This window comes from Oncorhynchus tshawytscha, linkage group LG12 (genome assembly GCF_018296145.1).
Source record: "Oncorhynchus tshawytscha isolate Ot180627B linkage group LG12, Otsh_v2.0, whole genome shotgun sequence".
NCBI lineage: Eukaryota > Metazoa > Chordata > Actinopteri > Salmoniformes > Salmonidae > Oncorhynchus > Oncorhynchus tshawytscha.
The window spans coordinates 20,576,881-20,602,668 of record NC_056440.1 but is presented as its reverse complement, the minus strand read 5'-3'; the positions used below and the strand labels follow the sequence as shown (position 1 = coordinate 20,602,668).

Genomic DNA, 25,788 nt, shown 5'->3' with positions numbered 1-25,788 from the left:
AAAACATGCCTCCACCTATCAAATACGTGCATAAAAAGCTCATTAACTGCAAAATATGAAAAGTTAAGTAACATCGACGCACTTTTCTTGAAGAGTCCTACACCATAGAACTACATATCTGAGTTATTCACAACCACAGACACAGCTCTTTAAAATCACCATACTAATGACAAGTGCATTGCGATCTTTTGGCAAGAAGAAAATAGGAAACTATGAGATCAGTGACCTCTGTTGTCTCGTGTTAGATGAAAGCAGAGGCCGTCTATATATGGCTGCAGACAAGAGGGCAAGGACCCAAACCAATTACTGGACGACTGGATGTCAACATGCTAGCATGCAAGCCTCGGTGTAGGAGCTCACTAATTTAATATTTACAGAAACCACTGAAAAGAGGAGTCTGGCCACTGTCAACTAATGCCCAAATCTAGGAAGCATGTTGAAATAGGTAGTCTTTAATGGTTGTGCTGACAATTTCTCATGAATGTGGTTTCTATGGCTACTGCTCGTGCTACAGAATGACACGATTCTCAAAACATGCAGTGTATGACCCATCAATTGACTATCATAAAAAATACATTCTTACTCTTTGTGTAAGGGTTCATGTGCCAGATTTATGAAAACAAGTTTTTTTCTGGATGTGAAACACACTTAGGCATAATTGTGCAATTGTTATGTTTAAGTAATACACTAGTTTGTCTAAGCTAGAAAATGTGTTTTGATTTGTCGTCCTGCCCTGCCTTTTCTCTGATGTGGGACAGCTCCCATCCCATCCCTTCAGATCCCTCAGGCCCATATCTCAATAGCAACCCAGCTCCTTACGCTGATCCCCCTCATCCTGCACTGCAGCTGGACAACAAGACATCATGTAGACCTAAACTTTACTCTGTCATTGTATGTGTCTACTCTGTCAGTTGTGCAAGGGTGTGTTTGTGGGTGTTCTTTCCAGCTGTGATTTTGTGTAATTATCTATCCATGCTCATAGGAATAGTACAAGGGAGAAGAGGAGAGAGAACAAATAATAGACACACAGATAAAGAACAGAGAGGTTAAGTAGAAGAGAGAGAGGCAGAGCGAGACAGAGCAAGATGGAGAGAGATGAGAAAAGAGAGATGGGAGAGAGAGAGAGATAGAGAGGGAGAGAGACAGAGATACAGAGAGAGACCGAGCAAGCGAGAGAAAGGGGGAGGGAGCTGTGAGATGTAAGGAATCATCGAACGTGAGTATTTACACGGGAGGAAACCTCCTATTTGCCTGTAATGAGGACAGGGGGATGTGTGGCGTACGGTCGACGATGCTGCCCTCCATTCAGCCAGCTCTCTGCCCCGCAGCCCCACTGATCAGGGAGATACAGTAGTTGGCACACTTGTGGGAGGCCAATTGTCCTGAGGAATTGTGCTGAGGTCATGTTGACATGTGGACTAGCTGTGTGGTGAAGAGCTAGGTGTGTGCCTGCATCCTCCAGGGATGGCCCTCGGGCCTGTCTTCCCCCTTCAACCCCCACCAATGTTAATCACAGCTAGGGCGAGCCACACGTCGCCAGGAATAAACACTACTGTTCTGTATTGTACCTCAGGCAGCAGCAGATCATTCAGGAGCTCTAATGGATACACAAAGACGTCTGTGGAGTGTAATGACGTTAGGGATGTCTGAAACTATCTGCACATTTCTACGCTCTGCACAGACTTCAAATCAAATCAAGCTTTATTTGTCACATACGCCGAATACAACGTGTGTAGACCTCACCGTGAAATGCTTACTTATAAGCCCTTAACCAACAGTGTAGTTCAAGAAAGAGTTTAGAAAATATTTAAAATATAAAATTATAAAATGTAACACAATAAAATAACAATATATAGGCTATATACAGGCTATATACAGGGGGAGAAGTTTAGTCAAGGTAATTTGTACATGTAGGTAAGGGTGAAGTGACTAAGCATAGATAATAAACAGCCATTAACATCAGTGTACAAAACAAATGGAAGGGGGGTCAATGTAAATAGTCCAGTGGCCATTTTATTAATTATTCTGCAGTCTTATGGCTTGGGGGTAGACGCTGTTAAGGAGCCTTTTGGTCCTAGACTTGGCACTCCGGTACCGCTTGCCATGCAGTAGCAGATTAAACGTTTTTTGACTTGGGTGACTGGAGTCTCTGACAATTTTTTGGGCTTTCCTCTGACACCACCTAGTATATAGGTCCTGGATGGCAGGAGGCTTGGCCCCAGTGTTGTACTGGGCCGTATGCACTACCCTCTGTAGCGCCTTACGGTCAGATACTGAGCAGTTGCCATACCAGGCGGTGATGCAACCGGTCAGGATGCTCTCGATGGTGCAGCTGTAGAACTTTTTGAGGATCTGGGGACCCATGCCAAATCTTTTCAGTCTCCTCAGGGGAAAAGGTGTTGTTGTGCCCTCTTAACAACTGTCTTGGTGTGTTTGGACCATGATACTTCGTTGGTGATGTGGACACCTTGGAACTTGAAAATCTCGACCCACTCCACTACAGCCCTGTCGATGTTAATGGGGGCCTGTTTGGCCCACCTTTTCCTGAAGTCCACGATCAGCTCCTTTATCTTGCTCACATTGAGGGAGAGGTTGTTGTCCTGGCACCACACTGCTAGGTCTCTGACCTCCTCCCTATAGGCTGTCTCATCGTTGTCGGTGATTGTTGTGTCGTCAGCAAACTTAATGATGGTGTTGGAGTTGTGTTTGGCCACGCAGTTGTGTGTGAACAGGGAGTACAGGAGGGGACTAAGTACACACCCCTGAGGGCCCCCAGTGTTGAGGATCACCGTGGCAGACATGTTGTTGCCTACTCTTACCACCTGGGGGCGGCCCATCAGGAAGTCCCGGATCCAGTTGCAGAGGGAAGTGTTTAGTTCCAGGGTCCTTAGCTTAGTGATGAGCTTTTTGGGCAATATGGTGTTTTTAACGCTGAGCTGTAGTCAATGAACAGCATTCTCACTTTTGTCCATGTGGGAAAGTGCAGTGTGGAGTGCGATTGAGATTGAGTCATCTGTGGATCTGTTGGGGCAGTATGCAAATTGGAGTGGGTCTAGGGTATCCGGGAGGATGCTGTTGATGTGAGTGTTACGGGGCAGTGTGAGTGTTACGGGGCGGTAATAATTTAGGCAGGTTACCTTCGCTTCCTTGGGCACAGGGACTATGGTGGTCTGCTTGAAACAAGTATGTATTACTATAGACTTACTATTCCAGTTGTGCTTTATGCTGCTCAGGGCTTTACTGTTGTACTATTAGTAACTTTCATCTCCTCAATCAGTGCTAAACTGACTATCACTGATATGGGGGACTCCTTTTTTGGGAGGACAATTTACATATTTTTTGTCATTGTAGCCTCAACACACACACTAGACTAGTGTACTGTAAAAAACAACTATTTCCTGTGTCTATGATTCATGGTTTCGCTCTCAGTCTAGCATCTATTTCTCCCCAACCACGCTGTGACTCTACTGAGTAGCCTACATGTTGCAAGTTATTGACTTGAGCCCCTGGTTACAATCAGTCAGAAATGGGCTCAATGAAGACATCTTGTGGTCTTCCAGGGTATTTATGGACTCTGATTCTGCATCATGTAAACTTTCCAGGACCACCATTCTGACATTATTATGGAACCGCTGAGTCTTAATAAAATACAGCAGTTACTACTCAGTACTTAGCCGTATGCCAGAAAACATTATCTGTGATTGAGTTAAGTAGAGTGAAATGTACTTTTTGTTAACAAAATGTGGAAAAGGGGAAGGGGTCTGAATACTTTCAGAATGCACTGTAATTTGAATAAACCTTGAGTACATGTTATGTATATTTCTCAACTTATTAGTAGTTATGTATTTACTACAATTCTAATTTAGTGTAAACAAATATTTATATGTAGTTGACCAATCAACAGTGGTGGGAAAAGTACTCGATTGTCATACTTGAGTCATTTTTGATTAAGGCATCTTTACTTTAAGTAAAAGTCAACAAGTAAAATATTACTTGAGTAAAAGTCTAAAACTATCTAGTTTTAAATGTAATTAAGCATAGTGCTGGAAAAAGTACTCAATTGTCATACTTGAGTAAAAGTATAAAAAGTACAAGTAAATGCTATACATCAAATTCCTTACATTAAGCAAACCAAACAGCACAATGTTCTTGTTTTTTTTTGGTTTACAGACAGTGTCACGCCCTGACCTTAGATATCTCTGTTTATCTATATATTTTGGTTAGGTCCGGGTGTGTCTCGGGTGGGTACTCTAGTTTGTGTATGTCTATGGGTTTTTGTATATCTATGTTGGCCTGATATGGTTCCCAATCAGAGACAGCTGTTTATCGTTGTCTCTGATTGGGGGATCATATTTAGGTAGCCATTTCCTCATTTGTGTTGTGGGATCTTGTCTACGGTTAGTTGCCTGTGTGCACCGGTAGCTGCACGTTTCGGTTGGTTGTTTGTTGATTTGGTCAGTGAGTTTCGATTTATTAAAATGTGGAACTCTCATGCTGCGCCTTGGTCCGATCCTTACGACAAACGTGACAGACGGGCACACTCCAACACTCAGACATTATTTACAAACTGGGTACTTGCGTTTAGTGACTCAGCCAGATCAAATGCAGTGGAGATGACAACACATGATATTGATAGGTGTGTGAATTGGACCACAATTCTGTCCTTCCTGATTCTTTGAACAAGTACTTTTTTGATGTCAGGGAAAATGTATGGGAGTAAAAAGTACATTTTCTTTAGGAATGTAGTGGCGTAAAAGTTGTCACAAATATAAATAGTGAAGGAAAGTACCCCCCAAAACGACTTAAATAGTACTTTTAAGTATTTTTACTTTACATCACTGCCAATCAAAGTCATTGTATTATAGTATACTAGCATGATCAATTAATAACCTTTTACTGCAGTTGGCTAAATCAAGGTCACAGAGTGTTTCTTGGTAGTATTACACAAATCTACTTTGAAACAAAAGTATACACCTCACACACATGGGAATGGGCTTAAAAAGCCTGCACCATGTGAGATATAGCATTACATGTATTACATTGAGGTTGCATCCCAATATTACACTTTATTTACATCACAGCAGACTGAAATATAACAGAACCGTTTTAAAAAGAAACACCAGCGATACACTTAAAACTGAAATTATAACATTCCACCCATGAGGCCACTAGAGGATGATTTGGTCATTTATATTTTCTTTACAAATAGTTTATTTATAATATCTTCCAAGCATACTTTTACAAATAGACCTAATCATTAACCACATTGACTATTGTAATTAGCCATGCAAAGGTTACCTTGATTGACCAAAGCATCTTCTCAGCCAATGTTACAACAGTTATTTACAAATAGTTGTGGCTGGAGTGACCAGTTGTTCACATTACAGTAAAACATTAACATGCAAAAAATGTGTAACGTATAATTAAAAGTGCAACATTATTCAGTTGGAAAATGAACATCAAATTTGAATTAGCTAAATATGAGGAACAACATATAATTCAAAACTTCAGGTAAAGAAAATGATGCTGGGTAATATGCAAAAATATCACAAATGTATCATTTGATTCATTTGAACATTTCTTTACAGTTCAGACATGTAAAAAAGTAGTTATTTGTTACATTTGACTGTGTAAAACCAAGCAGTACAACTTATTTCTCTGAGAGTGAGGCAGATACAGTTGAAGTCGGAAGTTTACATACACCTTAGCCAAATACAGTCCCTCCTGCAGCAAAGCCACCACACAACATGATGCTGCCACCCCTGTGCTTCACGGTTGGGATGGCGTTCTTCGGCTTGCAAGCATCCCCCTTTTTCCTCCAAACATAACAATGGTCATTATGGCCAAACAGTTCTATTTTAGCTTCATCAGACCAGAGGACATTTCTCCAAAAAGTACGATCTTTGTCCCCATGTGCAGGTGCAAATCGTAGTCTGGCTTTTTTTATGGCGGTTTTGGAGCAGTGGCTTCTTCCTTGCTGAGCGGCCCTTCAGGTTATGTCGATATAGGACTCGTTTTACTGTGGATTTGGATACTTTTGTACCCGTTTCCTCCAGCATCTTCACAAGCTCCTTTGCTGTTGTTCTGTAACTGATTTGCACTTTTCGCACCAAAGTACGTTCATCTCCAGGAGACAGAACGCGTCTCCTTCCTGAGCGGTATGACGTCTGCGTGGTTCCATGGTGTTTATACTTGTGTACTATTGTTTGTACAGATGGACATGGTACCTTCAGGTATTTGGAAATTGCTCCCAAGGATGAACCAGACTTGTGGAGGTCTACAATTTTTTTTCCTGAGGTCTTGGCTGATTTCTTTTGATTTTCCCATGATGTCAAGCAAAGAGGCACTGAGTTTGAAGGTAGGCTTTGAAATACATCAACAGGTACACCTACAATTGACTCAAATTATGTAAATTAGCCTATCAGAAGCTCCTAAAGCCATGACATAATTTACTGGAATTTTCCAAGCTGTTTAAAGGCACACACTTAGTGTATGTAAACTTCTGACCCACTGGGATTGTGATACAGTGAATTATAAGTGAAATAATCTGTCTGTAAACAATTGATGGAAAAATGACTTGTGTCATACACAAAGTAGATGTCCTAACCGACTTGCCAAAACTATAGTTTGTTAACAAGAAATTTGTGGAGTGGTTGAAAAACTAGTTTTAATGACTCCAACCTAAGTGTATGTAAACTTCCGACTTCAACTATATATAAACATTTATAATAATGTGTCTCTACCCGCGGACATTCATCCACTCGCAAAATATTTACAGCCTCCAAACAGTGGTGAATGGAAAGAGACATCTGTTACACAAAACACCAAAATGTGTGAGGGCTGCTGAGGGCCCAAAAAGGTGACACTTTTTTTTTTGCACTGAAACATGCAAAAAAATCCCTGTTAGGGGGAAATGCAGGCTTTAACTAATTAAACAAGAAAGAATATGATCTACATGATCAGTCTCTATGTGTAAATGGTGGTTCATGTGAACCTAACTCACAACTGAAAAGTGTAAAGCAAGCAATCCAATGTCATTTGTTACCTAGACTTTACTGTTAGCCATGCCAGCCTTTATAATAGAACGTTTGTGACCACACACAAATATTGCACTTGGGAAAAAACATCTTAAAGTAGAAATATAATGAAACAAACAGGCATTCTATTTTTGCTCTATTATAGTGGCCACTATAGTAGACATCGATCAAGTGCACAAGGCTATATCGGCAAAAATAACGTTCACTGAGTAAAAAATATATAGAATCCCCCCCTCACTCACGTGTTACTGTCAAGTTCAACACAACAAAAACAACATATTTGGGCTACACTGCACATTATTACATTGTACACTTTCTGTCTGTGGACATCAGCAAAAGTGAGAAAGAGAGAAAGTGTGTGGTGTTCCTTTCACCTCTATAGTGGCATCCAGTTTAAGCCAGGCCCATCTCCAACTACACTTGATCCCTGAATCCACTTGTTTAACAAGCAATGCCTCATTTTCACCTAATTCTCTCACTCTGAAAATTAACCACATACTGTACAGGGAAAACATTAGTTAGCATAGTGGTTAGTTTGTTAGCGAGTTAACATTTCACATAGTTGCTTACTGGACCCTGGCAATCGAACAGGTTATAACTTGAGGAACGGCAAGGAGTCGTATACCAGTTAATACTATAGCGAATTGGTTAGGTTACTAATGTTAGCTCATCTGATGTTGTAACTTTAGCTAGCTGACGTTAGCGGTCTGATTTTATTAGCAAGCTAATTTTCACACCATACACTCAATTATTTGATCTGATAATGCTGCTCAACATTTCTCTGGATAGCAGAGAATTCAATCCAGCTAGCAAAATACTTAATGCTAATACTTGTTCCACCACACTTTCTCCCTCACCTCAAACTTTCCAAATGCCAGTAGTTTTTCAGTTATAGCTCATGAAGTATGCTTCATCACTTTCTCACCCCTATCTCCGTGGTCAGGCTTCTCACCTAACGTTACCTCTTCGTTATCGTGCCTGCCCATCCAACATCACTACCCTGGACGGTTCTGACTTAGGTATTTGTAGTTGTCCACATATTCTAGGTGTCTGGTTAGACTGTAAACTCTCCCTCCACTCACATTAAGCATCTCCAATCCAAAACTAAATCTAGAATCGGCTTCCTATTTCGCAACAAAGCATCCTTCACTCATGCTGCCAAACATACCCTCGTAAAACTGACCATCCTACCGATCCTCGATTTCGGCGATGTCATTAACAAAATAGAATCCAACTCTCTAATCAACAAACTGGATGCAGCCTATCACAGTGCCATCCGTTTTGTCGCCAAAGCCCCATATACCACCCACCACTGCGACCTGCATGCTCTCGTTGGCTGGCCCTCGCTTCATATTCGTCACCAACCCCACTGGCTCCAGGTCATCTATAAGTCTATGCTAGGTAAAGCCCCACCTTATCTCAGCTCACTGGTCACCATAGCAGCACCCATCAGTAGCACACGCTCCAGAAGGTATATTTCACTGGTCACCCCCATAGCCAATTCCTACTTTGGCGGCCTTTCCATCCAGTCCTCTGCTGCCAATGACCGGAACGAACTGCAAAAATCACTGAAGCTGGAGACTCATATATCCCTCACTATCTTTAAGCACCAGCTGTCAGAGCAGCTCACAGATCGCTGCACCTGTACATAGCCCATCTGTAAATAGCCCATCCAACTACCTCATCCCCATACTTTATTGATTTATCTTGCTCCTTTGCACCCCAGTATCTCTACTTGCACATTCATGTTTTGCACATCTATCACTCCAGTGTTTAATTACTATATTGTAATTACTTCACCACCATGGCCTATTTATTGCCTTACCTCCCTTATCTTACCTCATTTGCACACACTGTATATAGACTTTTTCTACTGTTTTATTGACTGTATGTTTGTTTATTCCATGTGTAACTCCGTGTTGTTGTATGTGTCGAACTGCTTTACTTTATCTTGGCCAAGTCGCAGTTGTAAATGAGAACTTATCCTCAACTAGCCTACCTGGTTAAATAAATAAATAAAAGGGGACGTGCTTCTGTAACTGGCAAACTGACTTTCCAGCGCGCACGCGCACGCTGATGCTGTAACTCGTAAATTGGTTGTCTCTTCTTTCTTCAGTCCCGTGCTGCGCTGCTTTCTGTTACGTAAACGATTGGCTGAGTAAATGATTGGATGAGCCTTGGATACAGCTCCAAACGCGATTGGGTCACCTATTTTTGGATTCAAAACGGCGAATTTCACCGAAAGGTGACTAGTTTGCATCCCTGCATTAAGCCAGAATTTATGCGTCAACTGCTGTCCGTGTGCGTCTTGGTGGCGCCAACTCACCTTTGCCTTGGCAAAATGTCAGTGTTCTCTTCTAACCACATTTTGGAGTATAGGCTATACCAATGTGAAGGAAAAATGAAGATACCGATGACAATTTTCTTAGACAACTGTACTGTGTGTTATAACGATTGGAGAAGGGGAACATGGAACGGCAATCCCACATGTTATACATTGAAGAGAGGGGGTGGGGTTGTATCACTTGGATGCCACTATGTAATAGATAAGTGTAACAGTATAGACTTTACGTCCGTCCCCTCGCCCCGACCTGGGCGCGAACCAGGGACGCTCTGCACACGTCAACAGTCACCCTCGAAGCATCGTTACCCATCGCTCCACAAAAGCAGCGGCCCTTGCAGAGCAAGTGACGTCACCGATTGAAACGCTATTTAGCGCGCACCACCGCTCACTAAGCTAGCCGTTTCACATCCGTTACATAAGCTTGCCAAGAAACCTCAGTAGAGAGGAGTGTGCTGAACTGAACCAGATGTTCCTTGCCTATATATGCTAAAATGTATTTATGTCTAAGAGTCCAATGCTGGCTGCATCCAGAAAAGGTCTCCCCTGCGCAGGTCACTATTGAATAAACCCTGGGTGAATGCTTAACAGTTCTACTACAAGAGCAGTTGTTTCTACAACAACAGCAGTTTTCAAGTCCATTTGCTCATATTTCATGCCTCTAACATGCAGTAATGATAAAAGGTGGTGTAATTGCCTACAGTTCTCTTGACATTTTGTTTTAATTATTTTGATAGGCTTATGTACAGTGAAACCCACACTATATATTTTGCCCCCGGACCATAGCGCCTTACTTTCACACCTGAAAATAATCAGAGGAAAAAAACGCTCTTACAAAGCTCTAAGAAACGTATGGTTATCAGAACGATATGCGCTAGCTGGGCTATTAGTGACAGTAGAACAAATAGCCTGACTATAAGAGTAGAGTAATTATAACAAGCTATTAACAGTCTATTACAAACATGCCAATTTAGCCAAAGGACCACCATTGTCTCTCTACATCTATGCTTATCACATATTGAGATCTCTGCCATACCTAAGTCCCATATGAATCAACACATAAGCACCTGGAATTTACAAAACAAACACTTTATAAAATGTATTTTCAATCAAAAACAGTTTTTCCTAAACCTAACCGTTACTCTAACCTTCACTCCTAAACTGAACCTAACCCCTAAGCTTAAAGGGATACTTTGCAATTTTGGCAATGAAGCCCTTTATCTACTTCCCCAGAGTCAGATGAACTCATGGATACCATTGTTATGTCCACACGCACACACACACGTGGTGTAGGCAGAAATCCGTTGACGGCAGGTCCATCAAAAATTTAGATGGGTGTCACATCCTGACCATAGAAAACCTGTATTTTCTATGGTAGAGTAGGTCAGGGCGTGACTAGTTTTTTTTTGTTGTTCTAGTTTATATTTTCTATGTGGGGTTCTAGGTTTGATTTTCTATGTTGGTGATTTGTATGATTCCCAATTAGAGGCAGCTGGTTATCGTTGTCTCTAATTGGGGATCATACTTAAGTAGAATTTTTTCCACCTGTGGGTTATGGGATATTGTTTATGTATAGTGTGTTTGAACACTACGTAGTCACGGGTCTTTAAGTTTGGTTATTTTGTTTTCAGTTTCACTTATTCATTAAAAGATGTGGAACTATACTCACGCTGCGCCTTGGTCCGACCATCATCATTATAACGAGCGTGACAATGGGACTAAATTTAGGCACTCAAATCATTAAATGATCATTAAAGCATAGCCTACCTTATACCCTACTGTAATCAATCGCACACAACAAACCATTTAACCATGTGATTTTGCATTAAATGACCAATTCGTTTTGTAGGCCTACGTAAATGCATGACTCTTGCAACATGCAACTCACATGTTGCAAGTTGTTGCACATGCATGTGGCACATGCACACAAAGCTTAATTAATAGACTATGAGACTAGAACATAATGCCCAGATATAACTGTAATAATCACAATAGGCAGCCATAGCCAATATAGACAAGAACAGTGGTCACCAACCTTTTCTTAGCCGAGATCACTTTGAGTAAAAATACAAGCCTAGTGCAATTCTCTGCTGGGTGCAGGAGATCAAGTGTTCCTACAATGTGTGATATCAATGAAATGGTTCAATAGCCTATAGGGCCTAACTATAGTGCATGGGTGGAGAAGCACAGAGCTAAGTTCGATTTCCAATCAAACTACGTTCCTAAAAATGATAGGCCGTTGACTGGAAATAAGTATTGTTTCATTAATTTGCCTAATTTAATATATAATAAGAGAGGTCCAATTAGAGTCCTGTATATTTCAAAACTGGAGTCTCAAACTAGGCTATATGATGACACTGGTAATAGGTCAGTTTTTGTAGCCTACAACTTGCGAAGCTCATCAGAGCATAAGTTGAAATAACTTTTTTATTTCACTGGACTGATGGTTATGTCTCAGCAGAGGGAGGTAGAGAGTGCGAGTCGAAGTAGAGAAGCGTGTTTCATGATTTCTAAAAGTATCAGTGTTGTAGTGCTGATCATTGTCTCTGAATGTACTGAAACTATCTTTAAGGCCCTTGATTAGATCAATGCAATCAGTGACTGATATAGAGGGGGATTGGAGGCCCTTCATGGCAAAATCACTGATATCAAATAACTTGGCAAATGCGCCAACATCCTCTTTTATACAAGGTCTGTTGAACAAGATTAACAGTGAGCTTTGTTTGGCTAACTAGCTAGCTAACGCTGAGTAGCCTACACAGTGTAGCCTAGCCTACACAGTGGTAAGCTACTGTTTCCTGCACATGGTATCAGTGTGAAGTGACACGTGCCAGAAACCGTCCATTATTTTGAAGTTGATAAGCTGTAAATAATCAAGCATAATTCTAATTAATTTGAATTCATGAATGGAATTGATTTTATGTACAGCACTAGATTTTTTGGTGGTGTCCTGAAAGGCATCTTCCAAATAAAATGCATTATTCTTATTGTCTCTGAAGCCTGTGATAGAAAAATTACTTGTTTACCTGATTTGTTTGATATTAATAGTTAGATATTAATACTTAACAAATAGGATATTTCTGTCCTGTTAGTGTCTGTGTTTTTTTGGTCTCCACTCTAATTCCCTGCAGCTAATCTGGGCGTATGGTCACCAGAGATGGCTTGAGTTGACAAATGAGTTAAAGACTGCATTGCATAGAAAATATGTGGTTGGTGTAACCAGGAGGAGTTTAGAACAATTCCTCATTGTCTCTAAATCATTCTTGCATCTGGGAAACTAAGCCAGGGAGGGGTGAAGACATCACCCACGTGCAGATAACAACAGAATGAACCCAGAGTGACTTATTTCCACGACAAGCCTCTGATTCTGTAGGATGCAAATTCGAATCCAGCAACAGAAAGTTGTTTGAGATTTTTGTTTTAAGCCTATCCCAAACCTTAACCACTCAGAGTTAATGCCTAACCTTAAGATTTCGGAGTTAATGCATAAACTTAACCTTAAACACTTTGAAATTTGCAACAACTTCAAAAAGTTTTGTTTGAGAAACATGGACGAATGTCTAATTCTGACGTGAGACTGTGAGAGCTAGTTGAGGCTTCACTGTGTGGCTGTTTTACCAAGTTGTATCCAGGCTGTATCACAACTGTCCGGGATTGGGAGTCCCATAGGGAGGCACACGATTGGCCCAGCGTCGTCCGGGTTTGGCCGTCATTGTAAATAAGAATTTGTTCTTAACAGACTTGCCTAGTTAAATGAATGTTACATTTAAAAAATATAAAAAAATCGAAGTGCCATAGAGGAAAAAGCAAGCACAGATTGGTTCAATCCAAAGCCGACATGTAAAGAATATTAAATAATGCATCTGTGATTTGTATTTATTGCAACTTTCTGAAGATGCAATGGCATGGGAATGCCTGTGTCTACCACTTTGTGCAGCCAGTACAATTTTTTTTATATATATTTTTTTACATTTAAACTTTAACTAGGAAAGTCAGTTAACATTGCAGAAACAGTCATTTCTAAAGGCCTTCCAGTAAACTTTCCAAATGAAATGTTAACTGCAAAGTAGGCTTACCTGGTAGAATGAATTGTATCAAATCGAGGGGTATTTTGATTAGCAAACTCTGCTATTGCACATGCAGTACAGAAACACTGCCAGCCAAAAACCAGTCTCTTGATGTGCTCAATTAAAATTAAAAGGGGAACTAAAACCTGCAAAATATAAAGTTGTATTTTCTTCCTCACACCTCAAAAGTGGTCTCCTGATGTGATTTAAGCTTTGTTGTACGCGCACATACAAACACAGTCAGACCCCAGGCTTTTCCTCCTCCTCCTCCTTCTCATTGTCCTCCCTCCATGTTTCCTCCCAGCCTCCTCCCTTACCCTCAGGTAGGTCCCACAAAGCCAGTCCCAGTGCCTGAAGTAGGGGGCGTAGTTCCCCCTGTAGACGTGGTGGTGTGCCTGGTGGAAGGGGGCCCCTCCGAAGCAGGGCAGCAGTCTATGGAGGGCCCAGGGCAGGTCATAACCACAGTGGTCCTCTACGGCCAGCCAGGTGTTGAGCAGGTGGAACAGGGCCTCGCTCAAAGGGTGGCAGCCCACCACCCAGGCACTGGTCAGGGCCAGCACCTGCAGGGAGAGGAGCTCAGCCGGGCTGGCATCCTGGGCAGTCAGGGCAAAGGTAATCCGGTTCTGGTGGTGAGCCTGGTGGACCATCCGATACAGCCAAGGAACCCTGGGGACCATACAGACAGAACTTTGATGTGTATGCACTGTATTGTGTTGGTCTATAACTTTGTTGTCTGGGTTACAACTAAATGATCAAAAACATAGGTGTGTGGTGAATTAAGAGGAGTAGCCTAGTGATTGAACCAGTGACACCTCAAATCAAATCACATTTTATTGGAAACATACACATGGTTAGCCGATGTTATTGCCAGAGTAGCGAAACACTTGTGAAATGCTCTGGTGATTGAACCAGTGACCCCTGCAGTTACAGGGCGAGCACATTCTTGGCAGATGCCATGATATGCTTACATACAGGAAGGCCCTGAGAAGCAGTGACGTGCAGTCAGGGTAGGCAGTGCTTAACCTGTGATAATCTAAGAAAAAAAGCTACTATGAAAAGCCAAATAAAAAACAATTATATAAATTATTTTTTGTTATCTAATGTTTTTTCTCAATGATTCTAGTTGTTTTTATGCTCATCTCAAGAGTTGCTAAAACTGCATCAAAACCTCAGGAAAGGAGCCAGGGTATTCATGCCTTCCTTCCTGACTCCAGTCACTGTTCAAATCACATTTTATTTGTCACATGCACTGAATACAACAGGTGTAGACCTTAAAGTGAAATGCTTACTTACAAGCCCTTAACCAACAAAGCTTTAAGAAGTTAAGACAAAAAAAGATCAATAGAAAATAAAAGTAACAAATAATTAAAGAGCAGCAGTAAAATAACAGTAGCGAGGCCATATACAGGGTGTATCTGAGTCAATGTGTGGGTGCACCGGTTAGTCGAGGTAATTGAGATAATATGTACATGTAGGTAGAGTTAGTGACTATGCATAGATTATAAACCGAGAGTACCAGCAGTGTAAGAGGGGTATGGTTAGCCCTTTGATTAGCTGTTCAGGAGTCTTATGGCTTGGGGGTAGAAGCTGTTAAGAAGCCTCTTGGACCTAAACTTGGCGCTCCGGTTCCACGCGGTAACAGAGAGAACAGTCTATGACTAGGGTGGCTGGAGTCTTTGACAATGATTAGGACCTTCATCTGACACCGCCTGGTATTTTATTTTATTTATTTTACTAGGCAAGTCAGTTAAGAACAAATTCTTATTTTCAATGACGGCCTAGGAACAGTTCAGGGGCAGAACGACAGATTCGTACCTTGTCAGCTCGGGGGTTTGAACTTGCAACCTTCCGGTTACTAGTCCAACGCTCTAACCACTAGGCTACCCTGCCGCCCCGTATAGAGGTCCTGGATGGCAGGAAGCTTGGCCCCAGTGACGTACTGGGCCGTATGCACTACCCTCTAGTGCCTTGCGGTCGGAGGCCGAGCAGTTGCCATACCAGGCAGTGATGCAACCAGCTCTCGATGGTGCAGCTGTAGAACCTTTTGAGGATCTGAGGACCCATGCCACATCTTTTCAGTCTCCTGGGGGGGAATAGGCTTTGTCGTGCCGTCTTCATGACTGTCTTAGTGTGTTAGGACCATGATAGTTTGTTGGCGATGTGGACACCAAGGAACTTGAAGCTCTCAACCTGCTCCACTACAGCCCCATCGATGAGAATGGGGGCGTACTCGGTCCTCCCTTTCCTGTAGTTCAAAATCATCTCCTTTGTTTAGATCACGTTGAGGGAGAGGTTGTTGTCCTGACACAACATGGCCAGGTCTCTGACCTCCTCCCTATAGGCTGTCTCATCATTGACGGTGATCAAGCCTACCACTGTTGTGTCATCTGCAAACTTGATGATGGTGTTGGAGTCGTGCCTGGCCATGCAGTCATGAGTGAGGGAGTACAGGAGGGAACTGAGCATGCACCCCTGAGGGGCTCCCGTGTTGAGGATCAGCGTGGCAGATGTGTTGTATTGTTGTTTTTGTCACACTGTTTTGCTTTATCTTGGCCAGGTCGCAGTTGTAAATGAGAACTTGTTCTCAACTGACCTACCTGGTTAAATAAAAAATGTAATAAAAATAAAAACACCTGGGGCGGTCCATCAGGAAGCCCGGGATCCAGTTGCAGAGGGAGGTGTTTAGTCCCAGGGTCCTTAGCTTAGTTATGAGCTTTGAGGGCACTATGGTGTTGAACACTGAGCTGTAGTCAATGAATAACATTCTCACAAAGAGATTGCATCATCTGTGGATCTGTTTGGGCGGTATTCAAATTGGAATGGGTCTAGGGTTTCTGGGATAATGGTATTGATGTGAACCATGACCAGCCTTTCAAAGCACTTCATGGCTACGAGTCGGTAGTCAATTAGGCAGGTTACCTTAATGTTTTTGGGCACAGGAACTATGGTGTTCTGCTTGAAACATGTTGGTATTACAGACTCAGTTGAAAATGTCAGTGAAGCCACTTAACAGTTGGTCAGTGCATGCTTGGAGTACACGCCCTGGTAATCCGTCTGGCCCTGCGGCCTTGTGAATGTTCACCTGTTTAAATGTCTTACACACATCGGCTACGGAGAGCGTGATCACACAGTCGTCCGGAATAGCTGGTGCTCTCATGCACGTTTCAGTGTTACTTGCCTTGAAGCAAGCATAGAAGTAATTTATCTTGTGTGGTTGGTTTGTGTCACTGGGCAGCAGGCGGCTGTGCTTCCCTTTGTAGTCTGTAATAGTTTGCAAGCCCTGCCACATCCGACGAGCGTCAGAGCCGGTGTAGTAAGGTTCAATCTTAGTCCTGTATTGACGCTTTGCCTGTTTGATGGTTCGTCTGAGGGTATAGCGGGATTTCTTATAAGCTTCCGGGTTAGAGTCCTGCTCCTAGAAAGCGGCATCTCTACCCTTTAGCTCAGTACGGATATTGCCTGTATTCCATTGCTTCTGGTTGTGCTATGTACGTACGGTCACTGTGGGGACGACTTCATCGATGCACTTATTGATGAAGCCAGTGACTGATGTGGTATATTCCTCAATGGCATCGGAGGAATCCCGGAACATATTCCAGTCTGTGCTAGCAAAACAGCTCTGTAGCTTAGCATCTGCTTCATCTGACGAGTCACTGTTGCTTCCTGCTTTAGTATTTGCTTGTAAGCAGGAATCTGGAGGATAGAATTATAGTCAGATTTGCCAAATGTTGGGTGACAGAGAGTTTTGTACGCATCTCTGTGTGTGGAGTACATGTGGTCTAGAGTCTTTTTCCCTCTGGTTGCACATTTAACATGCTGGTAGAGATTAGGTAGAACGTATTTGAGTTTCCTTGCATTAAGGTCCCTGGCTACTAGGAGCACTGCTTCTGGATGAGCGTTTTCCTGTTTGCTTATGACCGTATACAGCTCATTGAGTGGGTTTTAGTGCCAGCATTCGTCTGCGGTGGTATATAGACAGCTAAGAAAAATATAGATGTAAACTCTCTTGGTAATGGTAAATAGTGTGGTCAGCAGCTTATCATGAGATACTCCACCTCAGGCGAGCAAAACCTTGAGACTTCCTTAGATCATGTACCAGCTGTTGTTTACAAATATACATAGGATGCTGTTCTATCCTGACGAAAAACGAATGTCCCGTTGATAAGATATACGTGCTCGTAGTTCGTCTATTTTATTATCGATTGATTGTACGTTGGCTAATAGGACTGATGGTAAAGGTAGATTACCCTCTCGGCGATGGATCCTTACAAAGCACTCGGACAGTCATCCACCATATCTCCGTCTTTTCCTCCTGAGAATGACGGGGATGAGGGCCCTGTTGGGCGTCCGAAGTAAATCCTCCCCGTCCGACTCGTTGAAGAAGAATTCCTCCAGTACGGGGTGAGTAATCGCTGCCCTGATATCAAGAAGCTCTTTTCGGTCATAAGACATGGTGGCAGAAACATTATGTTCAAAATATGTTACAAATAATGCAAAAAAACATACACAATAGCACAATTGGCTACGAGATCGTAAAACGGCAGCCATCTCCTTTAGCAACATTATTATTTCCATGGGAAGGACAGGGTACGCAAAAGAAATCACTGCTTTGCCTAGCTTCATTTGTTGCATTGAGACTATTTCATAGGTTGTGCATGCGTATTGCCTAAACATTTGTGGGTAAGCTCTGCACATTTGGGCGTGTCTACATAATTGTATATAAGACAGCCGATCAGAGATCAGAGGAATGTTTTACAACACTTTGGACAAAAGCCAGGTTTGATAATTTTATTATCCTTGGCCGTACAACGCTGTCACTGAGAGGTTCACCCTAAAAGACAGATGAATACACTTCATTTACAAGGAAAGATCGGCCAAAACACATTTTCCTTGCAATTTGTGGGATAGGCTACTGTTGAATGAAAATACATGTAGAGTATGTAACTGAAGCATTTTATTTATCTAGCTAGAATTTCATTTGAGACTGACATTTTGAACTGCATTTTCAATCATTTTTATTGTTGATATGGACATTTTGTTAGAACATTTATTATACAGTACCAGTCAAAAGTTTGGACACACCTACTCATTCAAGTGTTTCTTTATTTTTACTATTTTTTTTACATTGTATAAATAACAGTGAAGACATCAAAACTATGACATAATTATGTTGGAAGTTGGTCTTTTACCAAATAGGGCTATCTTCTGAACCCCTCCCCTACCTTGTCACAACACAACTGATTGGCTCAAATGCATTAAGAAGAAAAGTAATTCCACAAATTAACTTAACAAGGCACACCTGTTAATTGAAATGCATTCCAGATGACTACTTCATGAAGCTGGTTGAGAGAATGCCAAGAGTGTGCAAAGCTGTCATCCAGGCAAAGGTTGGCTACTTTGAAGAATCTCAAATATAAAATAGATTTTGATTTGTTTAACACTTTTTTGGTTACTACATGATTCTATGTGTTATTTCATAGTTTTGATGTCTTCACTATTATTCTACAATATAGAAAATAAAAAATAAATAAAAACACTTGAAGGAGTAGGTGTGTCCAAACTTTTGACTGGTGCTGTATATGTGTGTAATAATATTGAACATAATATTATTGTGTGTGTGTGTGTGTGTGTGCACGCACGCGACAGGCAACTGCAGGGTGCATGTGACACGTCTAGTGCAGTAGTGCCTAGGTAGAGTTTAGTGGCATGCCCGCTTACCACGTTTGCATACTCTCGCTTACAGCTCCCTGCCGCCGGCAAGCCCTTGTGGTGAATTGTGCAGCATCTTCATGCACAAGTCTCCCATTTCCGGTACAAAGCCTCTCCATGACCAACACTCCTGTCGGGCCTCCTCATGGTGGCACACGTTAACTGGTTGTCTTGAAACTCCAGGCTAACCGGCAGGGGACCTGGGAGCAGCAGTGGGTCCCAGAGATGCGTCTGTACAGGCCCACCTCTGTGTGGACACATCCTGGCAGCCATCAATCACTGTCCCACTGCCTTGTGGGTTAATCTGATGCAACAAAGGCTAGGGGATCACACCCTGAGAGAAAAGCAGCGTGCTGGCGGCATGCGGTAGGCGGACGCCGACAGACTGGAGGGCCGGCAGCCTCCTGCAGCTGTGGAAGATACTGGTCGTCCTGGGTTTCCCCCTTGTCACTGGACTTTCACTGTAGGAAGAAGTAGTGCTGTTGGGGATTGCGCACCCTCAGCGGCACTTTAAATAACTTCCTTTGCACAGGTATCAACTTCTGACCTTGGTGAAGCCATCAACCAGAAACTGGACTAAAGTCTGGGGGCATTGGGGTGTCTGGTGATGGGGGCAGGAGTGAATGCACCGGGAGCCCTTAATCATACCCCTGCACTCCAGCGGCACAGGGCTACTATGGTCGCCAGCAGCTGGCACTTGAGTGGAATCTGCTCACATCAGACTACTGTGTGACTGATTAGCCCTATTAAGGAGCCACACGGCTCACCCCAGCTGGGGAGATGCTTAGAAAAGGTAGCCTAAAAATTGCCCACTCACGCCATCCTGGATAGACTACCGCACCTATCAGGAGTTCCACTCACGCCATCCTGGATAGACTACCGCACCTATCAGGAGTTCCACTCACGCCATCCTGGATAGACTACCGCACCTATCAGGAGTTCCACTCACGCCATCCTGGATAGACTACCGCACCTATCAGGAGTTCCACTCACGCCATCCTGGATAGACTACTGCACCTATCAGGAGTTCCACTCACGCCATCCTGGATAGACTACTGCACCTATCAGGAGTTCCACTCACGCCATCCTGGATAGACTACCGCACCTATTAGGAGTTCCACTCACGCCATCCTGGATAGACTACTGCACCTATCAGGAGTTCCACTCACGCCATCCTGGATAGACTACTGCACCTATCAGGAGTTCCACTCACACCATCCTGGATAGACTACTGCACCTATCAGGAGTTCCACTCACGCCATCCTGGATAGACTACCGCACCTATCAGGAGTTCCACTCACGCCATCCTGGATAGACTACCGCACCTATCAGGAGTTCCACTCACGCCATCCTGGATAGACTACTGCACCTATCGGGAGTTCCACTCAGTGGTCGAAAAATGCTAAATAAAATAATTCCCCTGAGACTGGCGACATGGAACATCAGAACTCTTTTGGACACTGACGATAATAGCGATAGACCCCATCGGAGAACAGCTTTGATTGCTGCAGAACTAAGGCGCTACAACATTGACATTGCTGCCCTGAGTGAGACCAGGTTCCTGGATGAAGGTTCCCTGAAAGAGGGAGAAGGTTAAACCTTCTTCTGGAAAGGTTACCCTCCGGGTGGACAACATCAGCACGGTGTGGGACTGGCAAATGAGAACAGCCTTCTACCCAGCCTCACCGAAACATCTGTCGGCATAAGTGAAAGACACGTCTCTCCGTATCCTCCCAGCCAAGATGCGTTATGCTTACTCTTCTCAGTGGATACGCACCAACGCTACCATCTGAAAATGAGAGAAAGGACTGCTTCTACCAGTCACTAGATGAGGCAATTCACAGCATCCCCATGAATGACAAGATCTTTCTGCTGGGTGGCCTCAACGCAAGGGTGGGACAGAACAACAAAATATGGAGTACTGGGTAGGCATGGTGTTGGCCAGGTCAATGAGAACGGCATGGGACTGCTAACTCTATGTGTCATGCATGATCGAATTGTCACTAACACCTTGTTCCAGCAGAAGAACAAATATCCAACATCATGGATGCACCCACACTCCAAACACTGGCACCTGATTGACTACGTCACAGTGAGACATTCTGATACTAATGACATCCTGCTGACACGTGCCATGAGAGGTGCAGAAAGTTGGACAAATCACCGTATGATACTGGATAATCACCAGGTGAAAATAGGCCTCTCTCCCCCCCAACACCTGCAGAAGCCTCTTACTGGACATCTGCACTGTATCTGGCTTGAGAAAGCTGCAGTAAGGGACGAGTTTCCGTCGCTCTCTCGCTGAAAGGCTGAGGGAGACTGAGCCTCTTCTGAGTGCAGAGGACCCCATGGAACAGAAGTGGACATCGATTAGCTCAGTGCTCTCAGGCAGTGGCTCACTCCATTGGCTACAGAGGTAGGAAACATCATGACTGGTTCGATGAGAACTCTGTCCAGTAAGGGTCCAGTAAGGCTGTGATGGTGTCAATATGCACAAAGCACACAGGGCTACTCTCAACAGCACCACATCTGCTACCCTTCGCAAGCAATGGCATGCATAGCACAAGGAAGTGCAAACTGACCATTTTGAAGCACTACTCAATCAGCATCCTCCTACAGACCACTCCATCCTGGAAGAACTGCCTGTTCATCCACCCATTCAACCATTTGCTAACCTTCCAAGAGGTGTTATCAGCTATCTGTTCTCTCAAGAACAATACTCCTGGCGCTGACAGCATCCCGGCAGAGCTACTTAAGGGAGGTTATTTCTGCACCAGAACACTCCACCAGTACATCACTAAAGGTTTGGGACCGGGAGATCGTCCCTCAACAGTGGCGGGATGCAAACATTGTCATGATCAATAAGAACAAGGGCGACAAGTCCATCTGCACAACAGCCGGGAGATATCCCTTTTGGCTGTTGCCAGCAAGGTCCTGGCCAAGGTGATGCAACACAGGCTGGTGAACAACAAAAGAAAAAAAGAGGAGGAACAGGAGTATGGTCGACATGACATTCACGGCAAGGCAACTCCAGGAGAAGTTCAACTTTTTTGGAACAAGCTGTCGTACACGTCAATCCAGAGCATCCCAAACATGCTCAAGGGGTGACATTTCTGGTGAGTATGCAGGCCATGGAAGACCTGGGATATTTTCAGCTTCCAGGAATTGTGTACAGATCCTTGCGACATGGGATGTGCATTATCATGCTGAAACATGAGGTGATTTCCGCAGATGAATGGGGCTCAGGATTGCATTTAAATTGCCATTGATAAAATGCTATTGTGTTCTTTGTCCGTAGTTTATGCCTGCCCATACCATAACCCCACCATGGGTCACTCTGTTCACAACGTTGACCTCAGCAAACCGCTCGCCCACACGACACCATACACACGGTCTGCCATCTGCCTGGTACAGTTGAAACCCGGATTCATCCATGAAGAGCACACTTCTCCAGCATGCCAGAGGCCATCGAAGGTGAGCATTTGCCCATTGAAGACGGTTACGACGCTGAACTGCAGTCAGGTAAAGACACTGATGAGGACAACGAGCAAGCAGTTGAGTTTCCCTGAGTCGGTTTCTGACAGTTTGTGCAGAAATTCTTCGGTTGTACAAACCCACAGTTTCACCAGCTGTCCGGGTCGCTTGTCTCAGACGATCCTGCAGGTGAAAATGCCAGATGTGGAGGTCCTGGGCTGGCTTTGGTGGACATTCCTGCAGTCAGCATGCCAGTTGCACGCTCCCTCAAAACTAGAATCATCTGTGGCATTGTGTTGTGTGACAAAACTGCACATTTTAGAGTGGCCTTTTATTGTCCCCAGCACAAGGTCCACCTGTGTAATAATCATGCTGTTTAATCAGCTTCTTGATATGTCAGGTGGTTGGAATATCTTGGCAATGGAGAAATGCTCACTAACAGGGATGTAAACAAATTTGTGCACAACATTTGAGAGAAATAAGCTGTATGTGTGTATGGAACATTCCTAGGATATTTTATTTCAGCTCAAGAAACATGGGACCTACACTTTACTTGTTGCATTTATATTATTACTTAGTATATTTGGATGAAATGTGTACATATGTTGGTATTTTACTGCCACCTATTGGTTGTAACTGTGGATGCTACATTGATCTAGAGAATCCCACAGTAACGGTGTCATACAGAGAAATGGTTCCAATAATTTTTCCCATTGGGGATTTTTTAGAAACAACAACCTTATTTAGAGCCAAAAATAAATTGTAAGGGCTGTGTTTCGTGTAGGCTTACCCTGGTGTGACGTTTTGATAACCAGGTAAATCTCTCTCAGACAAGGACTTTTATTTTTGTCTTTATTTACGCTCAGATTTAAAAATGCTAATTAACACCAATGTAGATATCATGCAAAACTACAAATCCCTGCAAGCTCCTGCACGTCATCTCTAGATGACACCTTTGCTAACATGTAGTGTCAATTTAAAACTTTGACAAGACAGTTCACAGCATTGTCTATTTAAAGAAATGTAGCCAATTTATTCATTACTACATTTAGCTAACATTAGATAGTTAATCCAGCGATTCTTACCTTTTATTCGATTCAGTAGTCTCATCATGGCATTTGTGGTTCATTATGATAGCCACATTTGCCGCTAATTTGAATTTCATTTTTGGGGGGGTAAATACAGGCATTATATATTGATAAATCACCATGTCCTAGAGATACTTACACAGTTATACAAAACGTCGCGCCTGGGTAAAACCTACACCAAACACAGACTTTATTTTAAGTGTTTCTAAATTCTCATATGGGAAAAATTAATGGTGGTAACACGACTGGAACCATTTCCCTGTATGACTACTAGGTTTTGGAGGTTTTATGACTCATACTGTCGTACTCTATGGCTGAGCTGAGTTGAGCAGTGTCATTTTGTCAGATGATATGAAATATGTCGCCATATTATGCACAACCTGAAGTGAATCACTACACATCAAAGTGTCTCATAAAAACAAAAAGCTTACCGATGCATGGAATAATGCCATATGAAGAACAGCGCATCGAATAGAAGTAGGCATGCGATAACCTCCGCTATGAACACTCTCCAGGATGGCGCGAGTTCTGGGAATATTGGATTCCGAACGCTTTGGTAAAGCGCGCTGGCCGGGAGAATAGTTGTCAGGTATTTGATAAAAATCCTCCAAAAGCAGTTAACCCATCGCTGCAAACACAACCCCAACGGTTCAGCGTTCCTAGAGATCCTGTAGATATGTATCCGTGGCCAGAAACATCCCAGCGCTTCAAACACTAGAAAAGGTGAGCAGAGGAGAATGTGGATGAAGAATGCAAAGCACGCGGGCAGATAAGGTGACGTGAGGAACTCCCGTCGCGCTCGCAGATCATCCCACAGCGCCTGGAGCAGTAATCTATCTCCATTTGGGTCCCCATGTTGATCAAAAGTACAATTCATGTCAGGCATAGGCTTCATATTTAATCAAATCAAATTTTCAACGGGAAGTGTTCTCAGCATCTAACCAAGTGTTGGCTATTTGAAATATCGGCAGTCCTCTCCAGCAATTTCAATCCAACTGAAAATAGGCTATGAATTTAGTTATACAAATACTTATTTTCTCCTCCTTCATGGTTGGGAACACACCCACTGTGCACAGACATCAATTCAACTGTTGGTTCAACGTAATTTCATTGAAATCACGTGGAACAACCTTGATTAAACCAGTGTGTGCCTAGTGGGCAGGCTTGTCTGTTATTTGGTGGGAGGGTAGTTGATTCATAGCAGCAGTTAAATCTATGAGACAGTCAATCAGACTGTTTCCCATAACCAAACCTCTTGCATGGGGTCTCTCTATGGTCAGAGACAGATTCAGAAATCATAGGCATGGGGCTTTGTTTTTTCTGTAAAAGTTTTTATATTTTATATTTGAGATTCTTCAAAGTAGCCACCCTTTGCCTTGATGACAGCGTTGCACATGCTTGGCATTCTCTCAACCAGCTTCATGAGGTAGTCACCTGGAATTTCAATGGCATTTCTGGCATTTTAATTAACAGGTGTGCCTTGTTAAAAGTTCATTTGTGGAATATCTTTCCTTCTGAATGCGTTTCAGACAAACAGTTATGTTGTGACAAGGTAGTTGTGGTATACATAATATAGTCCTATTTGGTAAAAGACCAAGTCCATATTATGGCAAGAACAGCTCAAATAAGTAAAGAGAAACAACAGTCCATCATTACTTTAAGACATGAAGGTCAGTCAATCTGGAAAATGTAAAGAACTTTGAAAGTTTCTTAGGAGGCCATTCCTTCTCTTGCTAGAACAAAATACACAATTTCTAGCTTTGACAAATCTGATGTATTAGTTAAACATATCAATTGCACAGCTATTCTTAAGTAGGCTATGTATCAAATCCAGAAAAAAACATTGCCACGAATCTGTCACAAGCAGACATGTACACAAAAGGTAAGAATCACATTTTTTTGTGAAATAGGGGTAGTCTAGACTAGTCTGTTCCCAATGTGTTTCATTCAAACCAATGCTACTTCTTCACTTGGAAATTATTTTGTTCTGTCAGTCCTCTCTAAACTAAAATGAAACTATGAACTGTCTCATGCTTGAAATCCCCTCTACAAGACTATCTGATGCAGGAATA

The 25,788-nt window shown here is 42.8% G+C and overlaps 1 protein-coding gene across 2 annotated transcripts; it reads right to left on the bottom strand.

Annotated features, from left to right (window-relative positions):
• Positions 1-12,271: 12,271 nt before the first annotated feature.
• LOC112262684 (cholesterol 25-hydroxylase-like protein) lies at positions 12,272-24,700 on the bottom strand. 2 transcript variants are annotated; one of them, XM_024438375.2, is made up of 2 exons: positions 24,148-24,700; positions 12,272-14,111 (listed from the first exon to the last, which is right to left on the bottom strand). In XM_024438375.2, the coding sequence occupies exons 1-2, from the start codon at positions 24,609-24,611 to the stop codon at positions 13,652-13,654; spliced, it is 924 nt and encodes a 307-aa protein (XP_024294143.1). In that variant the 5' UTR covers positions 24,612-24,700; the 3' UTR covers positions 12,272-13,651. The 2 variants fall into 2 exon arrangements, with proteins under 2 accessions (XP_024294143.1, XP_024294144.1); XM_024438376.2 differs by lacking the exon at positions 24,148-24,700 and adding an exon at positions 17,693-18,556.
• Between the last annotated feature and the right edge of the window lie 1,088 nt (positions 24,701-25,788).

Coding starts and splice junctions, on each gene's coding strand:
- LOC112262684 (XM_024438375.2), bottom strand. CDS start 24,611: ATGAAGCCTATGCCTGACATGAATTGTACTTTTGATCAACATGGGGAC. Junction 14,112..24,147: donor TGGCATTATTCCATGCATCG/GTAAGCTTTTTG, acceptor TATGGTCCCCAG/GGTTCCTTGGCTGTATCGGA.